This window comes from Myotis myotis, unplaced genomic scaffold (genome assembly GCF_014108235.1).
Source record: "Myotis myotis isolate mMyoMyo1 unplaced genomic scaffold, mMyoMyo1.p scaffold_m19_p_18, whole genome shotgun sequence".
NCBI classification, from domain to species: Eukaryota; Metazoa; Chordata; class Mammalia; order Chiroptera; family Vespertilionidae; genus Myotis; species Myotis myotis.
Window position 1 is genome coordinate 6457801 of NW_023416322.1, and position 13423 is coordinate 6471223.

Genomic DNA, 13423 nt, shown 5'->3' on the forward strand with positions numbered 1-13423 from the left:
GATTGGCTGTCTTGCTTTTAGGCCCTCCTCCGGAAGGGGCGGGACTTCTGGTCCCGGGGAAAGGCGACTTCCGCTTGCTTGCCGGTCTGTGCGCTTGCGGGACTGTCCTCTGGCCGAGCGGAGTTGGTGTTTCTTGTGTGAGAGAGCCCTTCTCTCTTCCCGCACTAACTTCAGTCGGCGGAGCCAGACCACCGAAGCGGAGCGAGCTGCGAGCTAAATTCCTCGGGCCTGGGCGGAAACCAGAGCGTGAAAGATGGAGTGAGGGAGAGTTAAACCTGTGCTAGTTCCTCGTGCTTTCCTCCGCCCGCTCGCGGATCCCAGGGGTTGGTGAGCCCCGGGACGGCTAGGTCTAGGAGGAGGTGAAGGGAGTCTGGAGCGTGCGTCCCACGCAGTATTTGGACATACTTATAAGTATTTTGAAGTTACCAGTTGTTTTTTTTATCTAAATCCGAACTTAGGCAGCCCTAGGCGGAGGGATGGGAAGGACGGGGAGTCCTCGTCCTTCCTAAACTGTCAGGCTCTTACCCGCCACTGTATTTGCTCTTCTTTCCGCCAAGATTGCCTTCCCCTCCCCGTCCCTACTCCATCCTTCAGACCTCGGCTCCAGTGTTGGCGCCTAAAGGCGTATCCTGGCTCTCCGCCGGGTGATACTGTTCAAAGGGCAGGCCCCTCCGTTAGCTGAGGGTAGATGGACAAGGGCAGGGGGCGCTAAGCTCTAGAAAATCATTGCACAGAAGGTCCTGCGCTGCTACATGAAAGCCTTGTCCGGTGCCTGCTGTCCTGTCCCAATGCTCCAGAACTCCACGTTGGAATGACCGTCCTTCATTGTATTTGTCACATTGCTTCGTGATAACTGATTTTTTGTGTTTCGCTTTCCTAGTTTTCCATCGGGGCACCTTGAGTTCTTTGAGGTTATTTTGTCCTTTTCTGTCCCTCAGCATCTGACACACGTTCCTATTACCAAAATTCTTCTAGAGTGGCATCCTCGAGGTGCTCCCAACTCCCAGTCCTTTTCTCCGAAATATCCTTTACCTAGCTCCAGTCCTGCCCCCTTCACCCACCCACTTCAACCCTACTTCTGTGAATTTCTCACTAAGGACTTTAATCCTGTAGCTGTTTCCTTTCTGGAGGCACTTACTCCACTTATAGTCGGTATTGTAGAATTTCATAATTTACTTTAGATTGTATTCATAACCCTATCAATGAGATTGTAGGGGTTTTGAGGTTAGAAATTATATCTTATCCTTAATTTTTCAATTAATCATTGCTGTCTCAGGCATATGGTCAATGTTCAGTGAATACTGATTTACTTGATTTTACAGGCATCCTATTTCCTAGGGCAAGTTTTCTAAACCAGGGTAAGGAGAATAGAAGATTCTATCCAGTCTGAACATGCAGCTCCCAGGAGTACCCTCCATTTATCCATCAATTTATACTTTGGAAGAACCATGTTACTCTTACATTCCATATTCATATTCTTATTTCTCTGCCCTTTTACTAGTATGTGCCTTTGTGTAATTATATGCCCTATGTTGATAATTACTTTTAACCATTTTTTGCATTATAATAGCCATATATATATGAGGACAGCACATCACCATTTAAACAATAATAATGCTGATGATGATTTCTAATAGCCAGCTTTGTTGAGGAATTATTTGCAATGTGCCAGGCATTGTGCTAATTACTTAAAATGTATGAAAGATATTTTGGCCTTTACAAATGAAGAAATTAAGGCTTATGGATATTAAGTAATATCCCTAAGTCACATAATGAGCTGGTGACAGAGCAGGGATTCAAAAGCAGGTCGGTCTGGCCCAGACTTTTTTTTTTTTTTTTGCCCAGACTATTCATAATCAATATGTAGCTAACCTGCAAATAAAATGTTGATGAATTCTGATTTTCTTCTCTGCCTCCTCTCATTGATCTCTTATCTGAATCTTTTTTATAGTTTCTCTGTGACTCTATCTCTGATTTATTCATTTTCTCTGCCAGAAAAATGAGACTTAGTCCCAGAAAGTAGAGGATGTGGAAAGTAGATGTCTGAGGGTTAAATAAGTAAGGGTTCCACTGGCTGGGTTGGTTAGGTGGTATGGTAGAAAGGCCCCCGCCAATTTGTCTCTATAGAGCTGACTTAATAAAGAGTTGGGAGACACCTAATTTGGGCAGATAAGGAAACAACTAATCAAAAGAAACTAAATTTGGGATCACTGAAATCTAAAGATGTGAGTTGTAAATAGTAGTGGGAATGAAGAAGAGACTGGAATCCAATTAAATAAATTGGACAGGGCAGCTTGATTTTCATTACTATTCCTAGGAAAGAGACATTCACAGAGGCTAAGGACCCCATATTGAGCTTTTTGCATTGGGCTTAGAATTCTATTTTTTTTTAATACTTTTTTTAAATATATTTTATTGATTTTTTACAGAGAGGAAGGGAGAGAGATAGTTAGAAACATCGATGAGAGAGAAACATCGATCAACTGCCTCCTGCACATCTCCTACTGGGGATGTGCCCGCAACCCAGGTATATGCCCTTGACCGGAATCGAACCTGGGACCTTTCAGTCCACAAGCCGACGCTCTATCCACTGAGCCAAACCGGTTTCGGCAGAATTCTATTTTCTTAACTCTCCCTGAAAAAGCTACATTTTTTCATATGCTTAACTGTTCATTGGCACTTCCTAATTCCACCTTTCACTGTCTGCCTCTAGGCTTCCATTCATTTAGAATAAATGGCTAGGGAAAGAACAGACATGGATAGCTCATCCCTGGCATCCTTAGCCAGGACCTTGACCTTGGTCACTGCTGTATATGCTCTCATTACCTTTTCAGATCCACTCTCCATCCTTCTGCCCTGTCTGCTCTACGTGGTTGACCTCTGTGGGCAACATCACATAGGCTTCCTTGCGCTCTGGCTTCCTATTAGGACAGGTCAATCAGTGGGAGGCACTAGCAGATCTTTGTTAGTGGCTGAGTTCTCTACCTAAGGCCATGGCTTCCACTGCAGCTATAGCCCTCTCCCTTGGCTACAGCTCTCACTCTTCCAATAACTGTCCCTTTAGGTTTAAAACAGGAAAGGCTTCCTACTGTTGTGAGTCCCTGGATGCTTCACTATTCCTTTTTTGGTTTATTAACCCAGGCCACACCTTTGTAAATAATCCCTTCATTAAACCATGTCCAGTTAGCCCTTTGAGTGTGCCATCTGTCTCCAGCTAAAATCCTGACTAATTAAATCTCTCTCTCTCTTTTTTTTTTTTTTTGGTAGATCTTGCTTACATTTCCTACTTTGTAATTTCTTTTGAATCTATTTCTAATTTTTATGCTCAGCATCCTTAGTCCAGGCCTTCCACAACTCAATGTAATGATTGAATACCTATACTGTCGTAGGATCTGTGACAATTACCTTTCCCCCCAATCTTTTGCAAGTCTCTTAACTGGTTTAGTGTCTCCTGTCTCTAGATTCTACTGCCAGATTGATATTCATAATGAATACTTTAATTAGACTCCATCCTTTCTCAAAAATCTCCAATATCTCCCAGCTGCCTATGAATAAATAATAAACTATGTAGCCTGACATTTAATCCTTCCATTATCCTACCTTTTCAACCTATTCATCTATAAAACCCTTAATTCTAGGTTTATTAACTACCCATTAAATATGCCTTGTGCTTTCTTCCTACAGTACTTTTGCTCATGCTGTACCACCTACAGGGAATTGTATTTCTCTTCATTTATTTAAATACTATTTGTCCTTTAATGCTTAACTCTAACCTCAACTCCTCTGTAAACTCTTCCCAGACCTTAACAAGTGGAAATGATCTCTCTCCCAAACAGTGGTGTTATTGTCTGTTCTATTTTTTTAATAGCTGATTATGCCATGCCTTATGAAATATATAAATCTTTTATGTTGTTTAACAAATATACTGACTCTGTGGTATACTAGTTGTGTGAACTTTAGGCAAGTTCCTTCCCTCCCTCCTCTTCTTTTGCTGCTTTTGTTGAGCATCATACATGGCAGGTGCTGTGCTAAGTGCTGGGCTTGGTCACTACTAGGTTCATGGTGATCAGATACTGACATGAATCCCAGTTACATGGCATTTAATGTCTGAGCAAGACAAACATCAGGCAAATAAATTTACAAGTAATATAAAATTGCAACTGTGGTAAGAACTATGAAAGAGGAATACAGGGTGTAATTATAGCTTTTTTAATGGGTTTGGTCTAAGATGGGCATAGTAAGAGTTACCAAGGTTGGGGGTTGGCAAGCAGTAGGGATCATTCCATAGAAGCAGGTGCAAATTCTAATATGATTGTACATCCCTTTATGGTGTGTATCATGTCTTTTATTTATTTATTACTTGAATGGTACCTTCCACCTAACAGGAACTCAGTATTTGCTGATTTTTCTTGAATCTTATGTTAAATGTATTCTAACCAGAACTATTAGATTGATACCATCTCTTTCCTAATACCTGTCCCTGTGAAATGTTTTCCATAGAGATCTCACTATTTGGAACATGTTGTTAATGGTATATCTGGCCCTTAGTGTAATGCTACTTGCTATTTTAGCTTGCCCTCCTCACAAGTTTGTAAGTTTCTTAAACTTTAAGGGATTGTATTTCATATATCATATATATCACATATGTCGTATGATTCATCTGTGAACTAGTGTTTTCCAAAGTAGATAAGTATTTTATTGATGATGATGATGATGATAAGAGTCCCAATTTTTTCCTCGGTCTTTCCATTTCTGGGGAACAAGAGTCAGTGACTGGTATCTGTTGCTCTTGTCAGAGAGAATTTAGGACTAGATATTGAACCAGACCTTTTTCAGGTTAGTGACAAATAGGAATAGGAGGGAAATCCATTCCTTTGAGAGGTGGGGGAAGAAATACCCAACAATTAATTGATTAGGCTTATAGAGCCTTAAGGAATGTCTCTATGGTAACATGGAAGGGAAATTGGGCATGTGATCACTGGCAAAGAGACGATGCCCAGTATCCAAAGCTACTTGACTTTCCTAGATTAAGCTGAGCCAATTTTCAGATTTCTGGGTCTTAAAAAAATCTTGTCCTTTAAAAACTGAATTTGAAAGGTATTTACTAAAGGACCCTAAAGTTAATGAGGGAAGGTATAGGAAGGTGTAGCAGGAATGGATACTAGCAATGCAGAGAACAGGTGTGACCACATGATCATAAGTTCTTCCAGCACAGCCAAATTCAGTCTTCTTTCCAGGTAGGCCTGTGAGTTCAGGCCTTAATCATAGATTGGTTTGGATTTCCAAAAGAAGCTAGAGTGAAAAACAGAGATTCATCCATTTTATTTAGTAGCTTGTTCTGAACAGACAAAAATAAACCAAAAAAATCTCACACATCTCTTTTCTAGGTAAATTTGACCTACTTTAGTCTTGAATGCAATGGCTGGGGAAACTATCCCTAGATACTTTTGCTTCAGTAGAGTTGGCCATTATTGAGCCTAGAGGCCCATGCTAACTTTACCGCAAACATCGTGTGTTATTTTACAAATAAATTAGGTTAAATAGCACAGGTAAAGGACCAGGGTAGCAGCCTTGGGGAGGTGGCAGTGTCCCTGGCTTGTAGCACTAGTAAAACTGTCTTCCTTTCTTTGCTAAGGTCTTATGGAAATCCCAGGATGGTCTTATTAGCTGACAGAGATTGAGGGAATAATGAGGTGAAGCACAGAGTAGGGATCTCAGAAGCCTCTCATGTAACTGCACAATCCCCTAGGGAAGCTGGTACCCCACTCATTTTCATACAGAAGTATCAGAGCCAAAGCACTCTGCCCCCGTGCCCAAATGCCAGGACTGGGACTCAGGATACCTCTAGCACAGGCAGCATTCTCTTTGGGCTTCTTGTAGCCACATAGAGGGCGACCCTCTGCCTTTGGAGTATCTTGGACCCAACACCTCTTTCATCCTGGCCTTTAGATTCTAGGGTCAAGGCTCCACTTTAGTGCCTCCACACACCAAAGGGTTCAGCTTTGCAGTTGAAGAGCCATGGCCTCCAGGGACTGGAGCTGCATTTGCCCCACTCTTGTGGAAAAAGAAGAAATTCAGTGTACTTCAAGAGAGGGAAACAGAAGGATGCTTTTATTTAAAAATTTTAAAAGTGCACAATGACAGGACACTTCTGGGGATAGGAGCACACAGTAAAAGTAGGGATTCTCCTAGATTTCTATGGATGGAGTGTCTCCTTTTTCCTCCTGTGTCCCTGGTCCTATCAGCAACACAGGCTTTATGAGAAGCCTCAGTGGATGCCTCTTATTTCTGAAGAGAATCTTGCACCACTCTGCCATAATCACACCTGAAAGCCTTCTTCAGATCACTTTCATATTAAAACTAGCATCACTGTTAAGCTTGGAAATCTGGGGAGCCCTACCCCAAAACCAGAGCAAGATATTTGCCCCGTGCTAAAATCTCTGAACATTTCCTTTCTGTACATTCAATATATTTGGTCCTATATACATCTCTCTATATACATATATATATGATCTGTTTCTCTAGATAAACCTTTCATATATATCATATCCTAATTTCCTGAGCTTCCACCTGCCTCTTGTTTGCTAGCTCACGTAAAACTCAAGGGTTTCATCAATTTCACTAAGTTCCTCAATAGTGCACTTTCTCATCTTTTGTTTTGCTCTCATCAGTTGTTTTGCCCATCTTCTGAAATCTCCCCCCTTAACATCTGTGCCTAGTGCTCTCCTGACATGCCAAGTCCATGGTTGGTGTGGTTAACGGCTTCATTTCTCACCAGACCTGGCTGCTTCTAAAGCCTAAAAGAGGATTTCAGCTCAGAAGAGAGGGGGCTATGGTGTGAAGAACCATTTAGGGTTGACCATAGGGGTGTTGTTCTGGAGGGCAGAAGAGCGGGGCTTATGGGAGAATAAAGCAGGTTGTATTAAAAGGACAGTATGATTTAAAGTGCAATTTAGAGCAAAGTCTGGGATCATAGAGCAGAATCAAAAAGTCAGAAAATATTCTCATTTTGTTATCCAATGAGAGGAGAATCTGGGGGCTTAGAATAGACATCAGGGGGTGGGAAGAGAGCGATTCCCTCAGAAGGGAAGCAGCTGTGTGCAGGAGAAACTGGATGGAGGCTAACTTGCTAATGGATAAGAAGACATATATATATACACGCAGTACTTTTTGCCCTTACCCATTGGAAGAAAGCCAGTAAGTCTAACATTGAATAAAGTTGAGAGCCCAGAAACTGGCTCTTTGCCTTCTATTCTGTTTAGACTTTCAAGTTTTTCTGGTTCTTTCTTTCTTAAGAACAAGGGAGGGGGAAGGGGGGGAGGGGGGTTTACAGTAAATGGAGAACAAAGGGTCTTCATTTTCAAGATATAATTAGAGTTCAAGAAGAGATCAATGTAAGAGAATCTTGTGCAGTTGTAGTAACTGGTGACCATAAGTCCACCTCAAAATTTTATGAGTTTCTCTGCAAGGCTCTGCACATAGATGTATACACATATTTTGTAGAAGTGTGTAGCTTGTACAGTTGGCTGAGTCCACCTTAAATAAACTTGCCACTTGATTCATACAGGGATTCTATACCAAACCATTGGGGTTGGGGGTGGGGTTCCTTTGTACCTAAATGAGACCAGGAAGCACTCTTGGGATTTGGGGTATTAGAAAAAGTTCTGGTGCCCTTATGCCCTTCCTGACCCCTGCCACAGTTCCCAGCAGGAAACAAGGAATGGCCTGAGTCTGATCTCTGAAAGTAGGCCTTTCAACTTGTCTGAAACTGGCCTCGTAGCCAGGAAAGTAGAAATGAGGTTGATACTCATTTTATAACACGTCTCAGGAATGACTGAGGGAGACCGTGGTTATTTAACCAGGAGGTATGATTTCCTTTCCCAGCATTACCTAATGAAATAGTTGGCACGTTGCAGATGGGAACTGGGAGGGGTAACTGCCAGCCAGAGTTGTGCTTCTGTCCAGACTTAAACAAAGCATCCCCAATTCCCAGAGGCTCTATACAGCAGTCTGGAAATCTGATAATTTACTCATCCCACTTGGTCTGGTTGGTTTAACTTTCCTGGGAACTCTGCTCTGTGAGTGCAGTTTTAGTCGAACATCAGTGTTAAGAAAGGGGAGCTCTTGCATTTTCCCTCCCTCTGAAGTGCTGGGGTTAAGGGAAGAGTGGGTTGGGCTGGAAAGAAGAGAAGCCAAGGACAGTGTAATTTGGAACACCATTTCCAGACCTACCATGGAGTCTAGGCACTGGCATTTTTCAGGGGAGCATATTGGTGAGGGGCATCCCATTCATAGGACACAGAGAAACCAATCCTCTTAGGGCTACCTGAAGGACAGGTTCAAGGATTTGGACAATAGCTTCGCAGTGGTCACTCCACACTGAAGAGTTCAGAATCCAGGATGGGTGCAGGTGTGGTGGTTGTGACTATAGGTTTTCTATTTCCTGGGTCATTCCAATTCCCTGGGAGCAGAGGCATCTATGAAATAACTGGGTATCCTGATGGTCCACTTTAGAAACTAAAAAAAGCAAAATGGTTGTGACCAAGGTCCTAGGTTAAGGCAGGAGTTGCCAACAGAAATTCACCAGGAAAAACCATGACTTCTTTCAACAGGTTGGTGGAGACCCCATTATAAATTGATTCCAGATTTCTATATTTCTGAGGACACAGACCTTAAGGGGACCATCAGAGTATTGCCTTGAGGAACTTGTTAAATAAAAGTTAGAGAAGGAGGGGACTCCAGCCCCAAATGACCAAAATCTCTGGTGGTGGTGATAGGTCAGGGGGAATCTGTCCATCCAACTGCATGGTCCTTCTAATGTGAGTCTCCAAGCATGCCAGAAGCCTCTAAGCCTTTCAGCCTAATCTTCCCTCTCTTTCCTCCATCCTGGCTTAAGGGGGTGGAGGGGGCGGTAATAATGCAGTGGAAGTGGGTGAGGTGAAAGGGGACAATGGAAGGAAAAATTGGACTCCAGTTGACCAAGACTACCCACAGGCCACTGGGTTAAAGGAGAGGGAGTGGAGAATGGGTGCTTCTGGAACTCTTCAGTAAGCCTGGGTAATATCCTCACCCAGAGTGCCAAAAAAGGAAGCGAGACTAGAGGGATAGGGAGGTGGGAAACCAAGGTATCAGACGTTGCTGATACGCACACTGAGGGCACTGCCCTCCTTCTCAGCTTGTTCTCTGAATGACTCCTCCAGCTTGAGCTTTTCAGGGTCTCCATAGCATACAGTGCTGTCACGTAGGCCGCTAGGAGGGGCCACTTTCACAACTTGGTCAAAAAGGCTGAAGTCAGCTATATATTTGCCACTGGCTGACAGCGAGATAGCAGGTGTGAACTCATAGCCCCAAAGGATCTCCTCTGGCAGGTAGGAAGTGCGTACTTGGCAGGTGGCACTGGTGGATTCCACTGTCCCACTTAGGATCAGCACCAGCTCGAAGTCGCCCTCACCACTGCGAAGGGGGAGGTCTTTTAAGGGACTCGTCTCATCTACCACATGGTAGAAGGTAAGGGGTAGAATGAGGAAGGGGCTGTCAGAGGCCGTGTCTACTTGAAAAGTCACATTGACCTGGTTAAGCCGGATGTTCTCACCCTCCTTGGTCTGGTGGGTCTGAAGCAGTTTGCCTGTCACCTGGCAGCCAATGAGAAGGCTCTTACGCATATTGGCAACTCGAATCATAAGGCAAGGCTTCCCATTGTGGGCAGCTACAACAGCATGCTGGCTGAAACGGATGGTCTCAGCCCGCTTCTTGGGCCGAGCAATCTTTGCCAGGAAGGTACCTGTGATGAAGATTTCCAGGATGGTGGTGAGCACTAGCTGGGCAATCAGAAGTACGATGGCCAGTGGGCACTCCTCACTGATGTAGCGGAAGCCATAGCCAATGGTGGTCTGGGATTCAAGGGAGAAGAGGAAGGCCCCAGTGAGAGTGTGCACCTGTACCACACAGGGGGTATGGTTAGCTGGGGGGCCCAGCTCCAGCAGGTCCCCATGGGCCACAGCTACCAGATACCACACCACGCCAAAGAGAAACCAGGTGCCTGCAAAAGTCGCAGAGAAGAGCAGAAGCTTGTAGCGCCACTGCATGTCGATGAAGGTTGTCCACAGATCCTTGAGGTAGAGGAAGCGCTTGTCAGCAATGTGCTCCATTCTCACATTGCTGCGACCATCTTTTGTCAGAACTCTTCGCCGTCGTATCCCTGGGCCCATTAGGGGCCGGCTTTCTGTCTGAGTGGTCTGACTGTAATATACCTTGGCAACTGATGTCATCTGGAGGGAGCAAGACAGTATAATGGAGGTTATTGCAGAAATCCAGCCAACTCCTAGCCACCACCCCATGGGAAGGAAGAAGTAACATTTTGATACCACTGATTTGTTGTCTTATTAGCAAATATTTATTGAGCACTTGCTATATGTCAGGCACTGCAAGATGCTGGTAGGCCAAAGATGAAAACATCATCATCCTTGCTCTCCAAGAACTCACAGTCTAGTGAGAGAGATGTGTTCAGTAAACAATTACAATACAGTCTAATATTTGTAATTCTTAGGGAAGACAGAGAGGAAAGAGTAATAAGTTCACAGTTCCTCAAAGATGGGGCCAGAGTAAAGAGGGCCTCTACTGGTCTCCATCACAAAACCAATTCTGTGAAGGTGTCTAATTTTGAAATCCCTCCTCACCTTCATGAATAACATCAGCAAGAACAACTACTCTGTTGATCCTTGCAGGCCAATTCCCCTTAACACACACCCTTAATCTCTCCATTTTTTTTCTCCTAGCCCCAAGTCAATATTGATACTAAGATATTCATCTGCCTCAGAAAATAACAGAAACTGCCCATTCTTCTACCCTTCAAGATGTTCTCTAAGCACCAAGCCCATTTCACTATGTATTAGTTACTAGTATCATCACCACCATCATTTATTTGCATCATCTGGGGAACTTTGGTCTGGGCTGGGGTCTGGGGTAGTATTAGGAAGAACACAGGGCAGAAAGAGTAGAAGAAATAAGCAGTGGCGGAGAAGCAACAATCCATTTTTCCAAGGACTGGGAGAAATGCCAGATTGGAGGTGGCAAAATTGCCTTGACTGAGTGAGTAGGAGGATTAAGAGTGTGTGTTAGTGGCTATGTCTGCACAAGCTTAAATTCGGGATTACTATATGTCCAATAGTAGAAAGTGGGACAGGCTCTGAAATAGAAGCTAGCTCACTTAATTTAAAGCGTCTAGCACCCCTGCCCCAAAACTAACTTGGGCTTTTCCAGCACAGAAAGAATTTTTTTAAATACATTTTATTGATTTAAGAGAGAGAATTTTTTAATCACATGAACCCTTTGACTCTGAAGCTGATGACCAGATCTTCTGGAATGAGAAAGTGGTCTCTGCAGAGTTTGGTTCTTCTTAGAGAACAGAGAGACTCATCACATTCTCCTCTCTGAGAAGTCTGAGCCATTGCATTTTATCATTCTTCACTACTCTATCTTCTCCATGGTCTTATGCCTTGAGAACCAATTACTTGGGTCCAGTCATGTATCCACCCAAGTAGGCACTAAATTAGAGATTATAATGAATGAAAATCCCAGAATGTTCAGAAGCAACCAGGAGCCCATTTTACCAGCCCCCACTCACTTGACACTTTTGCCCAAGTGACACTACTCAGCAAGACCTGCATGTCATTCACTTCCCCAATATCCTTAGCTACTTTGGAAAAAGGGAAGCTCTATAATTCTGAAGTTTGAAGAATTCTTATGTAGAGCCCCAGTAAAGTCCCATTCAGTACTCAGTAGTAGTAATAATAAACAATCATGCCCTAACTGGTTTGGCTCAGTGGCTAGAGCGTCAGCACTCAGAGTAGGGGTCCCAAGTTTGATTCCAGTCAAGGGCATGTACCTTGGTTGCAGGCTCGATCCCCAGCAGGGGGCATGCAGAAGGCAGCTGACCAATATTTCTCAATGTTTCTAACTCTCCCTCTCCCTCTCTGTAAAAATCAATAAAAATATATATATTTTTAAAAAACAATTACCACAATGCCTGCATCTATATATTTTTTTAAAATATATTTTATTGACTTTTTACAGAGAGAAAGGGGGAGAGATAGTTAGAAACATCGATGAGAGAGAAACATCGATCAGCCGCCTCCTGCACATCTCCTACTGGGGATGTGCCCGCAACCCAGGTACATGCCCTTGACCGGAATCGAACCCGGGACCCTTCAGTCCGCAGGCCGACGCTCTATCCACTAAGCCAAACCGGTTTCGGCTGCATCTATATATTTTAAAGTTTATACATTAGTATGCCTTCTCATTTGGTCCTCAAACTCTCAAAAAGATGGGAAACCTCTATAAGAGATTTTTAGGAACTCTTATTAAAGAACAGAGGAAGTGGTGGAAAGCTGTGGATGAGTGAACATTTTAATTTTCAGTAAGAAAAATGGGGGGTGGGGGGTGGGGGCAGGCTGGCCAGTGTGGCTCATTGGTTGAGCATTGACTTGTAAACCAGGTCATGGTTCAATTCCTGGTCAGGGCACATGCCCAGATTGCTTGATCCCCAGTAGGAGGTGTGCAGGAGGCAGCCAATAAATGATTCTCATTATTGATGTTTCTATCCCTTTCCCTCCGTCTCTGAAATCAACAAAAAAAATGTATTTTAAAAGAAAAATGAGGTACATTTCACAAACTACAGACAAACAGGCAAGATATTGATCCTAGACAAGATTCTGGATGGAGCATTAAGATTGTGAATACTTGGGTAGGGTGGAGGAAAGGCAGTTATCAGTAGGACCCACCATGGGTTACTAAGAACAAGTTACATCAAACTAACAATTTCCTTCTATAGCAAGGTTACCAAATTGGCAAATTAGATCACTGCAATAGATAAAGCATATCTAAGCAAGATTTTTTACAAGATCTCTCATGTCCTTGGGGATATGACAGAGAAAAATGAACAGTATGCTAATAGGTGAGTTAATAAAAAATCAAATGGTACTGGTGAGTGCATTATGATAGCCTGGAATCAGTTTTCTAGTGATGTACCAGAAAACTTTATCTTTGGACTTGCCCTTTTACACATGGCCATCAATTATGTAGATGACACAAAGCTGGGACAGATCTCAAATGCAAAGAATAAGGATCCAAAAGAAGACAGATGAGTGGGCCAAATCTAACAAAAAGGATAAATGTTGGGTCACATATTTGTGTCCAAAATTACCTGCGCAAGTTCTGGACTGGAAAGCAGAACTGTGGAAATAAATTTTGGCAGAAAGTCATGTATGAACTACCTATGTGTTTTGGTTGCCAGAAAAGCAATGCAATCTTAGGCTACTCTCATTGAATTAAAGTATCTAAAATAAAGAAGTAGATGATTCTGCCCTGCTCTGTTTATCCCACACCTGCACTATCGAGTACCAAGGAACAATCAGGATAGGAAAGG

General features: G+C 43.2%; 1 protein-coding gene across 1 annotated transcript in view; it reads right to left on the reverse strand.

The window, feature by feature from the left end:
- Window positions 1–9128: 9128 nt before the first annotated feature.
- KCNJ10 (potassium inwardly rectifying channel subfamily J member 10) overlaps window positions 9129–13423 on the reverse strand; it is a 28581-nt gene continuing 24286 nt past the window's right edge. The window contains exon 2 of the mRNA XM_036344162.1: window positions 9129–10268. Coding sequence (XP_036200055.1) covers window positions 9129–10268 — 1140 coding nt within the window. The remainder of the gene's footprint in view (window positions 10269–13423) is intronic.